This window comes from Rhizophagus irregularis, chromosome 31 (genome assembly GCF_026210795.1).
Source record: "Rhizophagus irregularis chromosome 31, complete sequence".
NCBI classification, from domain to species: domain Eukaryota; kingdom Fungi; phylum Glomeromycota; class Glomeromycetes; order Glomerales; family Glomeraceae; genus Rhizophagus; species Rhizophagus irregularis.
In genome coordinates, this window is record NC_089459.1 from 2,639,814 (window position 1) to 2,662,635 (window position 22,822).

Sequence of the window (22,822 nt, forward strand, 5' to 3'; positions counted from 1 at the left end):
TTAAAAAACAGTAAGTTTTTAAAAAAATATGCGCGTTATATATATGTGCGATATATATTTATTATATATATACACATCTATAATATACTGTATATAAGACTAATTATGGTTAATTATAAAAAATTTCATTTAGAAAATCCGAATACTAATTTTAGACAAAACAATCTTGATACAAGCGCATGTAGTGTATTTTTTTTTTTCAAAAAACCCCTCAAAATGTAACAAGATTAATATTCTTGGAACAGTTTTTACACAAATAATTTATTAAATTTTATATGTGCTTTTTATAGAAAAAAAAAAAAATTTTTTTTCTTTCTTTTCCATTTAATTTTTAATAGAGGATCTTTAATTTATTATTTATTTATTTATTTATTTTTTTGAAAAAAAAAAAAGAAACTAATATATATATACAGTGTTTTTTTCAGGTATTACAAGAGATTCTAAAAAAATTTTTTTTTTTACTTAATTTTTCATTGTTTCAAATAAAAAAAAAATTTAAGCTTAATTTAAAGCGTACAACATTTTTTTTTCCTCCCAAAAAAAAAAAAAAAATTTTTTTTTCAAAAAAAAAAAGGGACTTTTTAAGGCTAAAAAAAATCAAAATTTATTTTTTATTTAGGCATCAAATAATTGTAATGCAGAAATTAGAATAATCCAGTTTAAATACGTATTTTTATTGCCTTAATAAGAAATTTATGTAAAATGAAGTATAACAATGACGGACACATGCAGATAAGAAAGATTTTAATCATCACAATTACAGGTTTATTGCCAACAAGTCAAGTAAGAGAATACAGTTACGTTCAATCAAGTTAAAACAAAAATCGCACTAATTTATTTTTTTTTATTTTTAAGAAATCAAAAAAAAGTGGAAAGAAATATTATCATTGGTTAGTTTACTCAATTCGGATAGTTAAGTTCGGGTAGTCAAATTTGAAATTTCTTTCACCCCCCCTTTTTTTTTTTACAAATCTTGGCGCTTCTTTGCATTTCTTTGCGCTCCTTGAGAATTATTAATTTGACCATATTTTTTATATTTTTTTTTTAAAAAAAAAACCAGAATTTTTTTAATATTACGCGTTTTATAGCTCCGATTTAGATGATCTTTTTCATTCATGCAATTCATGCAAATGTGAGTTTGTGACTTAAAATAACTTGAATTAATTTATTAATTGATTAATTGATTAATTGATCAGGTCAGGGTTGGTCTAGGTTTATGTAATTGTAATAATAACACAAAATTCACAAATTAGTAATTGGAAATATTAATTGTTTATCGATTAACTTATCATTATATTTTTAGTTTAGAATGATATAATTGGTTAAATTAAGGTAATCATGTTTTTTTTTGTTTGTTTTTATTTATTTTATGAAAAAAAAGAAAAATTTTTTTGTTTACCTTACAATACAAAGGTTAACCGCATTATTTATTTGCCATACGTTTTACCTTAAATTACCTTAAATCTAAAAAAGAAAATTATCGGGTTGATTCTTATGGAGAATTCCTCTTTTATTTTCGCGAAAAAACCAGAATGATATGATAAATTAATTGAGGTAAAATATTTTAATAAAGCACAACATGTAAACAATGAGATAAGATATTGTCTGGGTTCGTCAAATTTGTTCAATCTTTATTCGGGTTCTTTATTCCGGTTATTTAAGATGATTGATAGTGATTATATTGTGTACATCCTTTTTTTTAAGTGAATCTTTATAAAAGAGAATTCATCCTTTTTAATTGGTCTCCTTTTTTATCAGTTGATATAGAAAAATGACAATGTGTGATTATTAATTGGATCGTCTTTTGATTCATTTTTACGGTATTATTAAAAAATATATATACCTTATGTATATAATATATACATATATATTTGTATATATATACTGATATACAATTATATAATTTTTAATTTAAATCGATTTAATAATGAGGAAAATAAATAAAAATGTATGATAATTAAATGCGTGGCATTTACTTTTTAATCTATTTAAATAATGGGGGGGAAAAGATTTAATTAATTCAAAAAAAAAAAAATGCAATTTTTTTTTTATACGTAAATATAACGTAATTATAATTAATATACGCAAGTACAATATACAATCGCAAGTACAATATACAATTATACGATATATAATACATTGGTGATAAATTAAAATAACATGCGTGTATTTAATTAAAACTTTCACGGAATTTTTATTGATCCGTGAAACTCCGTTTGAACGAATTATCTATAAACTCTATCAATATTCATTGATCCGTTCGGAAAGTTCAATTACATGTACAGCGACATGAAGGAAAAAAATTTTTTTTTAATTTATTTTATACATTTATTTAGTTTTATTTAATTTTTTATATTATATATATTATTATTATTATTATTATTATATATATATTATTATATAGTATATAGTATATAGTATAGTATTTTTTTTTATTTTTTTATTTTATTTTATTTTATTTTATTTATTTTTGGTTTTATTAAACATCAAAAGTACTTAATTTGGAGATGAAAGAAGATCGGATAAAAAAAACTTTGAAAATCATCACACGTTAGAGAATACAGGTGTGTAACGTACATATGTCTTGATACATGGATATTTATTTTTAGTATTTAAAAAAACTAGATTAGGTAAACATACAAACAATTTAAACAATTTAATCGATAAACATGGGTTAATTGTACAGGGGCAATTAATCTCAATCCCAAATTAAGTAATACATTCAGGCGGTCATTTTTTTCCGAAACATTTTTAACGGGCCTTATTATTTACATTTAGGAAAAAGTTTTTCTATACGACTTTTTATGATTCTTTTCTTATCTTCTAATGATAGATATATTAAAAAAAGTTTTTATTTGTAATGTAATAAACCTTCTTTTTTTTTTTATGATTTATTTTTTTTTATTTTTACATTTTTTTTACATTTTTTTTTTTCTCCTCTTTCGAATTTCCGAATAAAGTTAAAGAGAAAATTTCCATTGTTAACTTAGAAATTTCATTTAAATATTAGTAGACTAATTAGAAAAACAAAATAACCATAAAGGTTCTTATTTATTTAATTATTTTTTTTTTTTATATATTTCGGTTATTTACGGTTACTCTGCCACAAAAAAAATTATATTAGATAAACGCCTTGTCGTATAACCGATTGATTTCCCTTTCGAAAATTAATGAAGCGAATGAATCAATTTTGATTTATTATTGCGAAATATGGACATTTAATAAATATAAAAAAAAAATTTTTTTTTTTTTTTTCTCTTCATATATTAAAAAAGAGCTATTCAATGGGTTCATACGTTGTATAAAAAAAGCGAAGTAAATTGGTTTAAAAACAAAAAAAAAAAAAAGTGAGCAAGTAAAGTTTTAAGGGGTGAAATTTTTTTTTTTTAAAAAGAAATGTAAGAGAAATGTCGAGAATCTAACTAAATTTGGGCAGATTGGATAATTTATTTTTTTTCAGGGTATTAAAAAAGTTTTTTTTTTAGGGAGGGAGGGTGTGATCTTTAAGAAGGTTGTTAAAAAAACGATTTACTATTTTTTTTTTTTGATCGACAATTTCGACAATCATAGCCCCCCCCCCGGCTTACATCATTTGCATTATTACATTATTTACATTATTTTACCAAAATAATTTTTTTTTTTTATATGTACATATGTACATAAAATTGGATAAAAAGTTGAATATCACAAAATAAATTCTTTGATAACTATATAAAGTAAATTATGTGATAAAACTGAAAAGTATTTTAATTTTTAAAATAAAAAAAATATATATATTATTATTATTGTTTGTGTTCCGTTTCTCACCTGTTCTTTGAGCAAGCAGCTTTGTTTATTACCTGCCAATCAAAATTCTCAAATAATTAAAATAGGACCAAAATAAAAATCACTGTAAAAAAGCTATAACATTTTAGTAATGAGGTTTAACATAAATAAATTTGATTTTGTATACAAGTTTTTAATATAAATAATCGGATAATACTTTGACGTTAGGAACTTTAAAGAATCGAAAAAAAAAAACAAATTTAAATAAAAATATTTTTTTTTTTTTCGGTTTAAAAAAATTTTTTATTTATAAAGATAAGGTAGCTTTCATTTTCTCTCTCTTTCTCTTTTTTTTTTTCTTCTTTTAAAAAAAAAATTATCATACATTTTTTTTTTTACAAGTCTTTTCTCCTCCAAAAACACCTTTCCTCAAAAAACCTTTTTTTTTTTTTCAAAAAAAAAAAAACGAAAGTAAAGAAGAAAACAAAAAATTTTTGTTGAAGAAAAAAAAATTGTAAAGATTTCACGTCATTAAATCCAAAGATTGGATTATTTACGATCATTTTTCAGTATTTATTCTCGTACGTTCGTCTCTATTATATTTATTATATTTGGAAATAAATATTTTATTTATTTATTTATTTTTCTTCTTTTTTTTAAAAAAAAAAATTCTTTTTTTTTTTGTTGTGTTATCATTATTTTTCTTTCAACAATTTAGTATACGGAGAAAAGCTTTTCTTTTTAATAATTTATTTTTTTTCCCGCCTGTTCCTTTATCTCACTCGGTGATATTCACAAATTTACCATATATATCATTTTATATAATACATATATATTATATATATATATATTATTTTTGTAGTTTTGTCACCTATTAAAAAAAAAAATATTTCAAAATGGATTCCAAAATAAATAATGATATTGATTCATCTTCCTCCGACTCCACATCAAAACCTTCCACGACCTCGATAAGAACCAATAATAAACAAAAGGTTCCATTCACATTAAAATATCAATTAAATATTCGTAAGAATTCAAATGATTCATCCTCTACCGTTAATTCCCCTCTTCCAATTGGCGCACAAAGTGGACTGCTTGCAGACCTAACTTTTGATCAGGATAAAGGACAGTTTTTGTGGGCAACCGAAGGCTACCAACAGGTAAATATATATATACGTATATATATATATTTTAAAAACTTGAATAATAAATTTATTTTCTTTATAGAATTTAAAGAAAAGACGTGTGACAAATAATTCAAACACCGGTGGTAATTCATCACCAAAACCTTATGATATGTGTAAAGTTCCAAGACCACCTAACGCGTTCATTATATATCACAGAAATAAATCTAAGGAGTTGGCAAAATTTAAGTCTAATGGAAAAAGTGAATCCAATGAACGTCATCCATCAAAAACAGTTGCAGAAATGTGGAAAGAAGAGCCCGCTGAGATTAAATTACAATATCAAAGAGAAGCAGATTTGGCCCTTGTAGAACATAAAAAGAAATATCCTTTTTATAAATATAAACCTAAAAAGAAGGATGGTAAAAATAAATCAAAATCCCAACAAGTTAATAATAAAACTTCAAAAAATAAAAAATCATCATCAATAAAATCTTCAAATGACAATAAAGATAATAAGAAAGAAATAAGTAATGAAGATGATGATTCTCAAGTTCCTATAGAACATAGAAAGCAAGCGGCCATGGAATCTGCTTTTACCGTATTTGATTTAGATACTCCAAAGGAAAATAGTAATAATAATAATAATAATAATTCTCCACATAGTCCAACGAACAATATTACCATGTCAAATCCACAAGTTATGACCCCAATTTGGACTGATTATGATAAACAATTTTTTGATAGTCCAATTAACGAACGATTAAATTACTCTCCTTTACAATTACCTTCACCACAACCACAATCACAATCACAACAACAACAACCACCACCACCATCATGTCAATGTACAACCCATTGTGTAAATAACAACAACAATAATAATAATGGTGTTGCAAGTATTGCATCCGTTACAACAGCTTTAGAAACATTATCTTCAGAGCAATGGAACGCGGTATCTGAAATATTTAGTAATGTACTGGAATGTATGGGGGTAATGCCTCACTGTAATAATCCGACAACCCCAATAGAAGCAACACCAACTTCAATAGCGCCTATATCAGGTATGTCAGGAATTGCACCCTCAGGAATGTCCCAAAACTCAATAGCCGGAATTGATATTACAACACCAACAACAACATTGGATAATATGATGATGACAACTTTTAATACTACAGATTATTTTCAAATTACTGCGCATGACTGGAATGATATGGATATTGATGATATGGGTGACATAGCAACAAACTACGTTGTACCCTCACAATCAGCTTCGGAATCTGTTCCCCCGCCAACGCCAACCAGTCCAACTGATTATTTGTCTTGGGCTACATCTACACATCAATCAATAGATTCTCAATTTGCTGTTGCTGATCCAATAACCAATGTTACTGAACAATTTTCACAAATAAATCAAGCAACCAATAGTGATTTATTTACTTCAGCAGATAGCGATAATATTTGTACTTTATTTAATTCAGATTTTGATAGCGATTTTAATTTTACATTATAATAGTAATAATTATAATAAATTAATATATACCTAAAAATAAAAAAAAAAATAAAAATTTAAATAACAACACAAATATACAAATATAATTTTTTTTCTTATTCTCTTTCTATATTTTCTTTCTTTTCTTTTTTTTTAATTAAATTATATATACATAATATTTCTCTTTTTTTTTTTAATTTCATTCTATTTATTTTATTTATTCATTTTTTTTGTACATTTTCTTTTTTTTTTTTTTGTACATTTTTATTTAGAAACCTAATTATATATATGTAAAAAAAAAAGAAAAGAAAAAGAAAAAAAAGAAAAGAGAAAAGAAGAAAAATGATTGTTTATAGATTATTTTTTTTTTAATAAATACATAAGCATATGGCATATGGTTTGATTTTTAATGTAATACTTTCAATAAATGATAAATTCTTTTTTTTTTTCTTTCTTTTTTTTTTTTGAAAAAAAAAATTAAAAACATTTTTTTTGAATTTTGAATTAACCTTTTTTTTTTTTTTGAAATGATATTTTATTACTGAAACCTTTAAAATTGTCATTTATCGAAAGAAATATTTGTCGTCTATCATTTGAAATTAATTGTCAATTGAAATTTGTCATGTCATTGAAATTTTGTCATTGAAATTTTGTCACATTGAGATTGTCATTCATTAAAATTGTGAAATTGTCATTGAAGTTGTCGTTCGATGCCTTATCGGATGAAATTTATCGGAAGAGATTTTTTGTCGGTTATAGGGTAAATTTGTTTGTTGAACGGAATTTCCTATACGTTTTATTATTTGTCCCTGTAATTTTTTAATGTTTATCGGATAAATTTCCTTTACTTATTTGTTTGTTCGAGATTTTCTATACTTTTTTTTTTTTAAAAAAAAAATTCCATGCTTTGTTTTACTTGAACGAAAATAGAATGAATAGAATTTTTTTTATTTCTTAGAATAAAAAACTTAATAACTAAAGTAATAAAATAAATAAATAAATAAATAATTATTTTTTTTTGTTTTAAAAAGAAAGGATAAACGAAATGAATAAATAATATTGACGATACTATTTGTTTTACAGATTACGAATATCATTTTAGTAATAATAAAAATATATATATATTATAATGAAAACTTATTTAAATTAATTTATATTTGAACTTATATTACGCTTATACAATTTTGTTTAAAATGATAAATTAAAAATTTTTAGTAATAATGAAAATAATCTTTTTAGTAATAATAGATAATGAAATAATGTAATTAAATAAAAACAAAAAGTTTATGGAATGATATTAATTTCTAAAAATAAAGATTAGTATTGTAATAGAAAATGCATTTTTTCTCAAAATAGTAAATTTTCGTAAAGAAATGATATCAAAAAAATGCCGAATGTTTCAATTTTTTTCAACGTTTCAACTTTTCAATGTCTCAAAATGGCTCAAATGTTTCAAATGTTTCAAAGTCTCAAATATATTAAAAATTTTTTAACATTTTTTTACTAAAACAAAGAGATTATTTTTTCGTAAAGAACAAAGTATCTTGATGATATCAATGTCATAATGTCACAATGTAATGTCACAATGTTTCAATATCTCATGTTTCAAAGTAATAAAGTTTATAAAGTTTGAACTTTAATATTTAATTAATTTTACTACTATGAACTTTATAGTATGAACTTTATTAATTTTAATTAGTATGAGCCTTATTAATTTTGTTAGTACGAGCTTATTAATTTTATTAGTACGAGATTTATTAATTTTATTAGTACGAGCTTTATTAATTTTATTTAAATTTCTTAATCATATTAATTCGTTAAATCATTAAATCGTATATATTCGTTAAATCATTAAATCGTGTATATTCGTTAAATCGTATATATTCGTTAAATCATTAAATTGTATATATTCATTAAATCGTTAAATTGTATATATTCGTTAAATCGTTAAATTGTATATATTAGTTAAATCGTATATATTCGTCAAATTACTTTATCATAATATATTCGTTAACATGTTAATTTTATTAAATTTCTTAATTATATTAATTCGATATATTCGTTAGTCAATTTATAATTCGTTGTATTTGTTGTCTATTGTGTCTATTGTGTATTTGTCGTCTATTACTTAATCATATATATCCGTTCTTATATATCCATTATCATATATATATACTTCGTCAATTCAACTCGTTGTAATACAAAATTTCCTTATCATGTCAATTCAATTTGTCAGCTCGTTAAATTTCCTTATTTTATCAATTCTTTTAAAACTTTTGACATACAGATTAAACAACATTTTTAGGCAATCAAATCAATAAAATTGACGCGTTCAAATAAGTCATTGATTTTAACCTTAAATTAATAAACCTGTTTAAAAAATTATTAAAAATTATAATAAAAATCAAGAAGATCTCCTTGGAAAAGGGTTCAAAAAGGGTTCATAAATATTAAATGATCATAAGATTTCTAAATAAACGTTAATCGTTCTTCATTTTATTAATTCATTTTAAGGGTATCACTAAATATAAATACAATTAAAAAAAAAAAAATTTATAATAAATAATTTATATCTGTTGTTAAACTAATTAAATAGTATGTATAAAAAAGGGTTCATTCGAAAAAAAAAATTTAAGGTTTCAAATATTTTGAATTTCAAATAAAGAAAAAACCAATTATCAAACAATTATTAACCAATTATTACCATTTTTTTAATTTGTTTATGTTTTAATAACAAAAAGAAATCGTAAATCTTTAACAAAAAAAATAAAGAAATTATTAGTTTCTTTTCTTTCATCAAAATTATCGATTGATAAATATTTTGTTGATCGAAAAAAAGTGACTAGGTGATTCTTCGTAGGGGGAGAAAGGGGAGTAGCAATTACAACATTAAAACATTACAACATTAAAACATTAAAACATTACAACAACGTTAATAACATTAATAACATTACACCTTTTTTTCCATTGTCATTTTTTCGGTCGATGAAAAATTTTGCTTAACTAATAAATTAAAATTCTCCTAATTAGGTAATTAATGCTGCGTCTTTTCGTCTTTTTGACATATACAAGGGTGATATTGTTCATCGTGACAAGGGTTAAAAAATAAACAATGATGATACAAGTCTATTGTTAATAAAGAAAACCTGTTATATATATTTATATATAATAATATATATATGATATATATGATATATAAATAAATTTCCAAATATAAATTTATTAACTTCTAAATAATCACAATACGTAAATCAAGAAGCAAGTGGTAAATCATCAAATATTTTTTACATGTGTACGATAAGTATTAATGTGCATAAACAAGTTTATTTTATAATGAAGAAAATAATAAAAACATTTTAAATTAAGTTTCTTTCCATGAGAAAAAAAATAAAAACACATGAAAAATTCTTGCACTGCTCACATTGTACATATTATACATACACATACATATTTAAACACGCATATAACTATCTAAAGTAAAAACAATTTCAATTTTTCCATATTTAATTAATTGATCGGTAAAGAAGCTTATTAATAACATAATAATAGTTGAAACAATCATTTTCATTACGTAACCTTCTCAAAATCAGAAAAGAGTTATTTGATCACACAAAATCACACCTTTTTTTTTTTTTGAACAATTTGAAAACAATTTAAATTTTTTTTAATATAGGAAGGTAACATAAAAGCTTGAATGTTTATATTTTTGTTTATATAAAAAAAAAATCTGTGTTTCGGTGGTTCGGTGTTTCGGTGTTTCGGTGTAAAAAATATTAAATCCCAAAAAATTCACAAGTTGACCAACGAGAATATAGGGATTCACATATTAGTATATTTATTATTAGCATATTAGTATATATATTTATTATATAGCACATAACTTCGTATTAGCACATACTCACATTGCTATATTACTCACATATTGACATTGCTTATACACATTGCTCATTTTGCTCACATTTACTCACATTACTCGCATATTCTTATATTCAAATATTCTCATTTACTCATTTATCTCATTCATTCTCTTTTTTTTTTAATAATAATAATACATGATTGTTATCAGTTATAGTAGTGCGTATGCATTCTCTTTTTTTCAAATGTCTTGCATACAATATAAAATTATTCTTAAATATTGTTATTGTTATTTTTGTACATTTCGACACATTTAAAACAATTTTAAACATTTCACAAATTTCACACAAATTTCACACATTTTAAACATTAAAAATATTTCACACATTTCAAAACATTTCACACATTTTAAACATTAAAATATTTCACACATTTCACACATTTCCACATACAATTTTTCATTAAAGACTATCTTCGATTTGTTCTTTAAAATAAACCTTAAAAATAAAATATTCTTTTGAACTAAACCATTAATATAAAATTAATTGGTAAATTTGTGTAATTACGTATTAATCACATAAAAAATTATCAATGAGAAAATAATGCATTTTTTTTTTATTTTTGTTGTAGATCCAATGTGATGATTAAGCGTCATAATACGATAAAATTCATAATTTCCAATAATTCATTTTAGCGGGTAAATTGGGTAAATTCAAATATCACATTACCGTTATATTTTTTTTTTTTTGTTTTTTTTTTAAACAAATTTTTTCAAATTAATAATTACAAATAAGCAGGGTATAAATATTTAAAGATAATGTAAAGCATCACCCTAACTTTAAAAAAAAAAAATTTATTTATTATTTAGATTTGTTTCACTCATGCCCTTTAAAAAATTCGTATAAAGTTAAAGATCATCTATTTATTAGTATGACAATATTTTGTATATATAATCGTATAGGTGGGTTTCAGTTGTTACAATTTGTTAACAACATGAAAAATTTATTTATGAAAATCCCGTTTTTTATCGTAAACAGACGAACAATTAAAATTATTTTAAAAGAAACCAAGGCAGTTAAAAATTTGTAAATAAATAAAAACTTTAAAAAATTTTTTATTTTCGCCTAAAATACCTATTATGGGATCTATCACGTACTATGTAGAGACGTTAAATATTATTTATCATATAAACAAATTATTTCAATATGGAAATTATTTGTTTGCGTAAAAGAAAGTAAAGAAAAAAGGTTTTCATTTGTTTTACTAAGAAAAGATTAAATGATAAGATTTTAATATGTTTTTAATATGTTTAATATGTTTTTATTCCTAATTTATAATTACAATAAAAAATTAATATGTGATTGATTCAAAAATTTTTGTCTCATGAATCCTGTTTTGTGTTTGTTACCTATAATAAATACTAATAAATAACCTTATTTATCTTTTTCCTTCTCTTCCCCGTCCTTTCCTTTATCTCTCTTCTATTATGTAATCATGATATATATCAATTTATTATTCGTTCGCATAACTTTATTACATTGTTTGTAAGAAAATCACAAATATATTAAACTCTTTGTTAAAAATTATCAAGGCATTCTAAAAGAATTTTTATTCATTCCCGTAAATTTTATAAAGAATTTTTAATTTCCGGAATATGTTGATGCATTCAGCATTCATCATTATTTTATTACTTTACTACACACATGAAAAATTTTAAAAAAAACAAACAAGCGATAAAAGTATCACTGTTTAATTAACTTTTTTCCTATGCATATCATATGATCAATTTTAAAAAAGGAAACTTTCTTTTTCTTTTCTTTAAAAAGGAACATTTAGTAAATAAATAAATAGAAATCCCTCTATTATTTTTTCTTTTAGATTATGTTATACTTATATTATTGTAGCTTTATTTAAGTAATTGAAATACCGATTATTTATGGTTTCTCCACATGTTTATTTTTTTACACCGTTTCTCTCGCGCAAATCCGAAATTTATATATCACATATGAAATCATATCATGTTATGTTTAAAATGTTTAAAATATCTAAAATATCTCAACCCCCCATTCCACATTATTCGAGGGGTTCAAATTTGAGGTCTTTTTTTTTTCCAAAAAATATTTATTGATTGTACTTTTTAACTTGTAATTCTCTGTATTACCTTAAATTAAAGTTCTGGTCATCTTACTAAAATTCTTTTATTATTATTTTTTTTTCAGATTTATGATAAACAATTCGCGTTATTAAAATTTATATTTTAATTATATCGAATTCTTTAAAAATTTTCCGTTAGTTTATTTTCAATAAGGATCCAATTATAAAATATTTCATTTAACTATGATATATAAAGTTACTATTGCTTCTTTTATTATACATGATCATCATAATCCCGTATCATCCGATCAATTTTTTAAGGAAAATAACAAAAGTTAAAAAAAAAATAAAAAAAAAAATATTAATGTAACATGGTTCATATAAGTTTAACATGGTACAAAATTTTTAATTTATTTTAATTATTGGTTCTAATAATAATTGGTTCCTTTTTTTTTTTTTTTGCTTTAAAGTACAAATATATATATATTTTTCAATATTCTATCGGAAAATCATCTTTCTAGTAATGTAGTATTACTATTACTTAATTACTACGTGTAAAAAAATGAGAGTGTAGGTTGATCATAAAAAAGTTGTTTTTATATATCGGCAATTATTGTCCCGATGTATTGTACCTCTCAACCCCTTTCCCGCGAAATTTTTTTTACGTCATTTTATGATTGAGAATCTAACTTTATAAGAAAATGATGTTATCTGTTAATCCAACGTAATCTACCAGTTTCATTAGCTATAATTTATACTGCATATTTGACTAATGAAAATCGTAATAATGTTTTTATGCGCATTGTTGCAGTTTATTTCCATTACCCTGCCAACCAACTTTTTTGCGTCGGAGCATATATTTAATTATTCCTTTTTTTGGTTCATTCATTTTGACATATGCGTCATTTTTTTCGTTTCACTACTTAAGACCCACGCATTCCGTTCCGTTAACCGAAAAAATTAAAATATTAATCTATGCATGTTTATACTTTTGCCAAATTAAAAAATTGGATTACTAATAATTACTCATTCGTCGTTAAACATTATGTATTACACAAGTATACCCAATATTTGAGTAATTCAAACACTTAAATATTTAAACATTTAAACATTTTTTTTTTATGTCCCAATCATGAATCCAAATATATATTTTTTTTTTCATTGAAATTTTCGTCTTTTTTTTTATGTCACTGGTCACTGGTGTTACTTTTAAATAATTCGGGGAAATAAATATGATGAATTTCTAATAAAAATAATTTTTTTTTTTTCGCGCAGTGCATAAATGATATGTTACATTTATGTTCCTTTCATGTTTTTCTATTTTAATTTTTTTTCTTGGTATAAAATGATTCGTTAAAAAAAAAATTTTAATCATTATTGGTATTCACAAATGTATATTCGGGTATTACGTTTGATGTGAGGTAATCCTTATATAAATACATATTATGCATATATAGTTTTATTTTATTTTATTTTATTTTATAATATTTATATTAATATTTTTTTATTTTTATTTTTTTTTATTTTTATTAATTATTATTATTATTATTAATTATTATTATTGATTTTTTTTATTTTTATTTTTATATTTTTTATATTTTTATATTTTTATATTTTTATATTTTTGTATTTTTGTATTTTTGTATTTTTGTAATTTATTTTATTCTTCTTTTTTCTTTAATTTTCTTTCTTTTTCCTTTTCTTTTTCTGTTTCTTTGTTATTTTTTGTTATTTTTTTTGTTATTTTTTTTTTTAGCGCGACAAAAACAAATAATTAACAAGCATGATTATTTAGAATATCGTGGAATATCATGTATGAGATTTCGTGATTTGTTGATATTTGTTGATGTTCTTCTTTTATTTTATTTTATTTTTTTTTTTGTTACCTTACTACCCAAAAAAACGATTCTTTTAATTAAAAAACTTTATTTTCATTTGATATTTGATATTATTATGCGTATTTTTTTTTTAGTCTAAAATAAATAAATAATTAAAAAAAAAAAATAAAGGGATCAAAAACGGAAAGATGAAAAGATTATCTCTTTTTTTTTTTTGTAATCATTAATTATTAAAATTATTAATAATTTGTCTCTCTCCCCTTAAAAAAAAATTTTTTTTTTTTTTAAATTATCATATTTAGAATGTACCGTACTGTAACTGCTGTACATACGTATAGGATATTACAGTATTTATTGGATCGATCTTTTAAATCAACACATAACATATCAATATTGCTATAAAGAAAATCTATAACATATTTGGTTTTAAGAAAGAATCATGCTTTATATTTAAAATTATATTTAAAATTGATTATTTATATATAATAGATTATCAAACGTTGGTTTGAAACTTAAAAAAAGAATTTGTTCGTTTGATAATTTTATTATAATTAATAAATCGGAATTATCAATTTTATTAATATAAAAAAAGAATGATTAATAATGCACTGAGTAGCTCTAGTGGTGTAGTGGTTATCACGCGTGCTTCACACGCACGAGGCCCTCGGTTCGATCCCGAGCTGGAGCAAAATCACTTTAAATTTTAAAAAATTTAGTTTACATTATATGTATTACACACAAAATTTTCACATAACTTTTTTTTTTGTCATGTGATTTTTCATCAACTTTAAAATTTTTTTTTTATATCTGATAGTTGGATCATATCATTCACATAAAATAAAAATAGTTGGATCATATCATTCATATCAAATAATTCTAATCTTAAGATTAATTATCTTTTTCATCTTGGTAAGGAATTTTTCTTTTTGGGATGGTCTTTGTTGGTTTTTGGTTTTTGTTGAATTATTAATTAATTTATTTATTTTTTTTTTAAAAAAAAAATTGATTATTTTCACATCGTATTATTTATAACTGCCCATCAAACCCAAATCACCTTTTATTAATTTTTCATCATTCTTTTTTTTTTCAAGTTAATCAATGATTGCCATGATCTAATTTCTAATTCTCAAACAAGTAATACAAGATCAATCGTAAAAAAAAAAATTTTACAAATTATAAAATTTACAAGTGTCCAATTCCTCCAAAAAAAAAAAAAAAAAATAAAAGAGAAAAATAGAAAAAAAGATGAAGAAAGAAAGGAAAAAAACCAATGTCCGTCTATTATTGTACTTTTTATATTTGAATATACAAAGAATTTTTTTTTTCTTTTGTGCCTAACAAAATAAGCTTTTTACTATTGAGAAGGAATACTATTGTCTAAGTAAACTGTAAATTATATATATTTTTACAAGGTTCTATTGGTTAAACTGAATGTTGGTATCCATTCAACTTTTTTTGTGATGATATATAATATTATGTCTATCTATGTTTGTATCTGTTTAGTATTTTAAGTTCTATATTATCTTCTGACATCTTTAACGATATAACGATACCATTTGATAAATGTTTATTATTATTTTTCTATTAATAATTTAAGGTCTATGACCACCTTCTCTATTTCTCTGATTTGGATCTCGTCCAAAAATGTCAGCAAATCCTTCACGTCCATCATGTCTCATCACTCCGAATATATAATCTCTTGCGTTAACAGATGTGTCAAGTGGTTCAAAATCTTCGTTCATATCATCATTATTCCCAATATCATTATGACGATTATTTCGAATATCATCTTGAAGATACATTTGTCGACGATGATTTTGAAATTGTGGATGATGTTGAAAATGTAAATGATGATGAGGATGAAAATCGGTATCATCAATATTACTATCAAGCATTTCATAATCCTCTTCAGGAGGAGTTGGCGTTGATGAAGGATGTGGAAACGGCGGGGGAAGAGCTATAAAACGTAAAGGACTTCCATCATGAACATTCAAAGGTGGACTTGGTTGTGGAAATGCACGTGGAGGAATATTTCCTATCTGAAAATGATTATCTGACATTGGAAATAGAGAGTTATCAGTTTCTAATCTGATAATGTGAACGGGTTGATTAATTGGATGTTGGATATGCACTTGATAATGAGGTTGATTTGGTTGTCCGCACTATTAACCCAAAGAAATTTGAGTCTGTAAATTATTAAGTACAAAAAAAGAAATTGAAAAACAAAATTTTTGATTAGTAAAAGAGAAATAAACAATTATTTCTACCTCGATAGGTTCCAAAATGTGTGGTGTTGTCCCTGGTACGGGTTTTAAAGCAATTAGAATACGACCTCTAAATGAATTAGCGGTTTCGATTTCTGATTGATAAACAAACGCCAATCTATTACAATATTAGAACAGGGGCTGAAATTGTTATTATGTTTTGATAATTAAAGGAATGTACATTAAAAAAAAAAATTATTAATATTAACTAACCTTGAACTTTCTTCAGAATCATATATACTTTTAATACTAATGTCAACCTCTTGATCAGCTCTCTCTAATTCTTGTCGTTCAGATTCCAAATTTGCATTGGCGGTCTTAAGTTCTTCAATCCTTCGTTTATAATCTTGCCGTATAGCTGGTTGTTGCTGTTGTGTACCCCTGTAAGAATTATCATTGGTGATGATTGTGAAAATTATTTACGCGATTATATCACCATTGGGCAAGGAGAATGCGTATTTCTGTTGTACAAAGCAAAACCATAAAATTACAAGAGCTTTGCTCAACTAAAAACAAGCATAAACCGTATACTTACTTCCAACGAACATGATTCTTTGAATTTTTTTCAATTAAACCAATTCCTTCTAATACGTTTGTAATGTCATAAATTCTTCGCTTTTGAACCTTTAAAGCTACTGCTGCTGTATTTAGGTCCAAGTCTCCATCTTTTGCTTCCGTAAGAAGACTCACAAATTTTTTTGTAAGTAACCCGAGAGAACTATCATAACGGCATGCACCAGTGATAATGCTGGGAAGGTCTTGATAAAAAAAAATAAAGTTGATAAACTTTAGAGAAGGCGTGTTGTTCCAACATCTGACATATTCAAGTGTTAAAAGTTTGACGAGTTTTGTAAAGAGCTCCGGTTGAATGGTTACCGTTCGTCTCCTTTTTAGTAATATTTTTCCTTCGTCGAGGTTGTGTAAATGGGTTCGACCTTGTTGAAGATGAGGGAGGGTTAAGTATTTCTCTTCTTTGTGAAGTTATGCTTCGACGAGAGTTGGCGGAAGTCGAATTCAACGACATCTTTTTAGAGTGTTCCGTTTCTGAAGGTTGCCCGAATAAAAAAAACTATTTAATCTAATGATATGCAGTGCAATAGGATATTAATGAGACGTCACTGAAATTTGAATGAAAGAACCCTAAAAAAGTTCGTTATGCGATTATCAACCAATAATATATTATTTAAATAATATGCATTGGATAATTTTAGTCTATCCGCGTCAATGGGGCGTGCGGGGAATGGTTCTAACTCGTGTGAAACCATTATAGGTTCTTCTAAAAGAAGCATTAATTGTCGTAAATTTTGCCTAAAGAGTGAAGAATGACTAAAGAATGTTTATACTAATTAATATAACAAGAAAAAAAAATTCATGTTTTGTTAATTAATTAATTAATATTAATATTATAATTGTTATTTTTTTTTTCATCATTTGTCTTGGAAAAAAACGCGCAAAGACCGTACCTCCATCATTGTGGCATTGTTTTCTGAATGACAACTTATACAACCTAATGTCGTACCATTGTCTTGAATATGTCGTACAAAATTCTGAATAACAATGAATACAATGAACGGTCATATTTAATTATAAAAAAAAAAAATTTTTGTTTCACAGAATGCATTTTCGGCAACTCCCGATAGTAATACTAGATAAGAAAGGTGTTATCGATTTCCTAATTATTTTTTTATCGCATAATTCGGCGTTTATTCTCGCAAGATCGAATAAAGACCCTGCATTTAAATTGTTTTGAACTATAAAATAGCTAAAGTCAAAATTACAAGAAATTCTAAAGTAAAATAAATCATATGAAAGTTTTAAATTAATTTGTTAAATGAAATTTTAAAACTTAAGTAGTTTTTCACATGAATTATCAGTAAACATTTGCTATTTAGCTTATCATAACTTGTTCTCATCTCTATTGTTCACCGATAATATCAGACCATTTCTTGTCTTTTAGTTCCCTAAGAATGTCATCCTTAAGCTCTCTTGGCTTACCAACACCATCATATCCAAAACTAGTATATAATTGCACTAAAGTAGCACCAGCTTTTGCATATTCAATTGCATCTTTAGCGTTTGAAATTCCTCCACATCCAACCAATAAGAGTTTTCCATTTGTATGTTGATATATTTTACGTAATGCTTTTAATGCTAACGGTTTAACCGGCGGTCCTGATAAGCCTCCTGTTTCAGATATTAAAGAGGCAACTAAAAAAAGGGGGGGAGTAAGTCAATTGAAATAACTTAGATTAGGTGCTTTACAAAAAGGAATTATTGCATCCTTCAACAAACCGCTTTGTAATGTATCTGGTCTTGATATAGTAGTATTAGACACAATAATTCCATCCACGCCACTGTTCAAAGCTGTATCTGCAATATCTTCCAATTCATTATCGGAAAGATCAGGTGCAATTTTAACCAACAAAGCTGGACGTGGTTCATGTAATGAATTACGTGCCTTTGTAACCTAAAATGTCATTAAAAGAAAATTTTTCAGCAAAAAAAATCAAAATAACAATTTATTGTATCTTATACATGCCTCTTTTAACAATTTCTCAAAAATTTCTTTTCTTTGTAATCCTCTTAATCCAGGAGTATTAGGGCTACTGATGTTCACCACTAACACATCAGCATAACCTCCAAAAGTTTTTATTCCTTTAACAAAATCTTGGACGTCTTCAGCGCTACGCCATTTATTTTTTCCTAAATTAATTCCCAATAATTTATCTTCTCTTAAACTTCTATTTATTCCTAATGCATCAGACAATGACACCTCATCTGGTGATGAGGCAAGTAATGCTGCTGTTATATTAGGATGGAGTTTTGCTGAATGAAAAAGATATCTTCTTACACGATCACGTAATCGTAATTCTACTTGCTTGTGACCATCAGAATTGAAACCGTAACGATTTATTACAGCCTTATCTTTAGGGAGACGGAACATTCGTGGTTTTGAATTTCCAGGCTTTTTTTTTTTACATTACAAAAAATTAAAAATATCCATTCATATATATATGAGTAAAGGAAATATTTATTAAAATTAAAATTACCTGAGGTTCAGGAGTTATACTTCCTACTTCAACATATCCAAACCCTACATCAAATAAGCCATCAATGGCTTCCCCATGTTTATCAAATCCTGCTGCTAGACATATCGGATTAGATACTTTTTTACCCCATACCTATTCAACAAATTTAATTTCATCAAATTAAAAGATTTTAAATATTAACCAAAATATTAAGTAAAGTGTGAATTCCGCTTACCTCAACAGAAAGTTGTTCATCATCAGGCAATCTATCTTTAGCATTTAATCCCCATTTAAAAACCCATATAGCAAATTTATGACTTGACTCAGGAGTGGTTATATTTCTCAACAACGGCATAAAAAGATATTTATGAATTGCTGCCCTAGAATCAAAATAATATTCTATAAAGAAAATTGCACTAATTATACTAGCTGTCCCAACAATGAAATTTCTGAATTTATAAATAGGAGCTTTATTTGTCGTTGTCGTTGACGTTGAGTTTGTTGCATGTCGCTGAAAAATGAAAGGTATTTTACGGACATTATGTGAAGAATATGCGATTGAGTGAGATATTTGTGGTAACGATAATCTCCTAAATATATGAGGCGGTATCAGAGAGAAACTCATTACAATGCATTGACAAAAAATTTGTTTAAAACACCACTTCTAATATTTTTTTTTCTTCCACGTGACTTCAATAAAGATCATCTCATGAATCAGAGATTTATTGATTTTGTCTTGTAATGCTAACCTTTGACCAGCATTATAGGCGTTTGGTAGTGATAATAGTGATAAATAAGTGTGACAACATGAGAGTAGAAAATTTGATTTGTTTTTATTGTTTAGTCTGGTATATCGACATTAAAAAAAGATCCGCAAACTTATTTAACTGTCAAGCTATTTAGCTATTCAACTAACCTTTTGGGAAATACGTGTAATTATGTGTTTAAATACGTGACACAAACGATCTTTGTTCAACGGGTTCAACGATAGATATTATTGGAGGAAACTCAAATAATTTGCACGTGAGATTTTCAAATATAGTCTCATGCCTTATATTCGTTCGCGTTTCTTCTTTTATCTATAACGGCCAGAAAGATTCACATCAAATAATTATTATAATAAAATGAGTGTTGTCAACATTACAAATATTAAAGTTCTCAATAACCCTACTTTATTCACAGCGGACTACCAGTTTGAAATTACTTTTGAATGTATTTCTGAGCTTAATGACGGTATGTCAGGTTTTCGATTTTCATAAAGTAACGTAAATGTAAAATTTTGAGTAGCTAGTTATTTCAAGTCATATATAACATACATTTTCGGTTTGAGAACATGCTTAGCTTATGTTCACGTAGTGATCTTAAATTCTACGCGTAAGAAAAATTGTATATTTTTTATTAAATTAGAGGGTTCCAAAGAATTATTCATTGAAGAATTCAATTAATTATAAATAGAAAACTACAAGAGAAATAAATGGACTCTTATTTGAGTGCGATTTTTACCAACGTGTAGTAATATAGTGATATTATACTTCATCCTTTCTAATTTTAGATTTGGAATGGAAAATTATTTACGTGGGATCTTCGGAAAGTAAAGAATATGATCAGGTTCTCGATAGCATTATGGTTGGACCCGTACCTCCTGGTGTGAATCAATTTATATTTCAGGTACCATACACATAGATTTTTTTTCTCAATCAAAAGAATTGCGAAACTTAACAATGAACTTTTTTTAAGGCACCAGCACCTAACCCTGATCGCATACCTCCCAGTGACCTTTTAGATGTTACTGTGATCATTATTACATGCTCTTACAGAGATCAGGAATTTGTTCGTGTGGGATATTATGTTAATAATGAGTACATTGAAGAAGAGCTGAGAGAGAATCCACCAGATAAAGTTATATTTGATAAACTGTATCGAAACATTTTAGCGGATAAGCCTAGAGTGACTAGAATGCCCATTAAATGGTATGTTAATTAAGTATTTTTAAGGTTGTTATAATATTATATATGAATCTTTTTGCTCTATTTAAAGGGATTCGGAGGATGAAACTGTTAAACTTAATCAAGAATCGGATGATGTAATGGGAGGGATACAAGAACAACATTTTTCAAATCGGTCACATCCCGGTGATAGTCAAGGGCAGATTGAGCAAATTGGATTCATGCCACCCCTTCAAAATCCTGGACAACCATCATCAGCAAATTATGATCCAATGTCTTCCGTTAAAATTGAATCAATGTCTTCTTAAGAAAAAGTGCTGGAATCAAAGTAATAATCAAAGATTGATTCATTATTTTTGCAATTATGATGTATGATACTTCTTTGCTTTCAATTGTTTATTATAATTATTTTTTATAATTATGTTCACAGTTATTGAAATTGAATTTTTTTATAAACTTTATTATTGATCATTATGCATAATATTCAAAAATAATATTTGAGTATGCGATTTATATAGACTATATTACACACATTTATAGTTTTTTTTGTATTTGTTCATTCCATACATTGGAGTTAGTGTAGTATTATCAAAACTTTAAATATTTTTAAAATAAAGGATTGAAAAATTTTTGAAACTTTAAAAGACTATATTATGATATAATTAATATGTATCATTTTCTTCGGTGCTGGTAGTAGCTTTTTTAAATTTCTGGGAATTAACAACTCCTAATAAAGAAGTGCAAACCTTATATTTTGATCTAATCTTATCTAATAATTCTACAAATTCAATATTTTGTTGATTTTCCCTTGGAAATAATGAAATCATTTCTCTTAATGATATGAATTGTTTTACTATCCTGCATACAAATAAATTACAAAGAGAAATGAATCGAAAAAAGAAGTTTTTTTTAAGGTATGATTATAGAATTACCTGATTACCTTTCATTTATTGATTTTTTAGGTGTATTCCATCCTTTGTCAACAATAATTTTTAACCACATCTCTGCTACACCATTATAAAATCCAATTTCTTGTGATATTTCATAACCTTTTTCACATCCTAATATGAAACCTTCTAATTTTCCTGACTTTACCCCATCTTTTACTCCATCTTCTTTACCAATCTCTATAAACCTGTAAACAATATTAAGGATATTAAAAGAACTAAAAATTATAAATATCAGCAAAATATAAACTAACATTGATTCAAGATTTACTAAATCATCAAGATCTAATTCTGTTTTAAGTTGTTGCTCCATGGTTTTAAAAAAGCGAGTTAACATCTATAAAATGGCCATTTATCATGTAAACCTTGTGAAATATGACGATCATTAATGGTCGCACGAGATCACATGACACGAAAATATTTATATATGGGAACGACCGACGGGAACGTGCATGAAGTATATATAGA

General features: G+C 25.1%; 5 protein-coding genes across 5 annotated transcripts; 2 read left to right on the forward strand and 3 right to left on the reverse strand.

Annotated features, from left to right (window-relative positions):
* Positions 1-4,000: 4,000 nt before the first annotated feature.
* Positions 4,001-6,434, forward strand: OCT59_022690 (uncharacterized protein). Its single transcript, XM_025310437.2, has 2 exons — positions 4,001-4,925; positions 4,993-6,434. Exons 1-2 carry the CDS (start codon positions 4,662-4,664, stop codon positions 6,400-6,402), a joined length of 1,674 nt encoding a protein of 557 aa, XP_025182413.1. The 5' UTR covers positions 4,001-4,661; the 3' UTR covers positions 6,403-6,434.
* Positions 6,435-15,760: 9,326 nt separating this feature from the next.
* Positions 15,761-17,456, reverse strand: OCT59_022691 (uncharacterized protein; the record flags this gene model as incomplete). The annotated part of the gene is made up of 5 exons (XM_025315565.2): positions 15,761-16,330; positions 16,436-16,550; positions 16,646-16,813; positions 16,968-17,190; positions 17,309-17,456. The coding sequence occupies 5 exons, from the start codon at positions 17,454-17,456 to the stop codon at positions 15,761-15,763; spliced, it is 1,224 nt and encodes a 407-aa protein (XP_025182414.1).
* Positions 17,457-18,118: 662 nt separating this feature from the next.
* Positions 18,119-20,086, reverse strand: OCT59_022692 (uncharacterized protein; the record flags this gene model as incomplete). The annotated part of the gene is made up of 5 exons (XM_025315566.2): positions 18,119-18,640; positions 18,725-18,899; positions 18,972-19,397; positions 19,483-19,614; positions 19,697-20,086. 5 exons carry the CDS (start codon positions 20,084-20,086, stop codon positions 18,348-18,350), a joined length of 1,416 nt encoding a protein of 471 aa, XP_025182415.2. The 3' UTR covers positions 18,119-18,347.
* Positions 20,087-20,538: 452 nt separating this feature from the next.
* On the forward strand, positions 20,539-22,049 carry OCT59_022693 (Histone chaperone asf1). The gene is made up of 4 exons (XM_025315567.2): positions 20,539-20,694; positions 21,014-21,129; positions 21,199-21,431; positions 21,499-22,049. Exons 1-4 carry the CDS (start codon positions 20,586-20,588, stop codon positions 21,713-21,715), a joined length of 675 nt encoding a protein of 224 aa, XP_025182416.1. The 5' UTR covers positions 20,539-20,585; the 3' UTR covers positions 21,716-22,049.
* Positions 21,841-22,691, reverse strand: OCT59_022694 (uncharacterized protein; the record flags this gene model as incomplete). The annotated part of the gene is made up of 3 exons (XM_025315568.2): positions 21,841-22,265; positions 22,348-22,542; positions 22,609-22,691. 3 exons carry the CDS (start codon positions 22,689-22,691, stop codon positions 22,070-22,072), a joined length of 474 nt encoding a protein of 157 aa, XP_025182417.2. The 3' UTR covers positions 21,841-22,069.
* Positions 22,692-22,822: the final 131 nt, after the last annotated feature.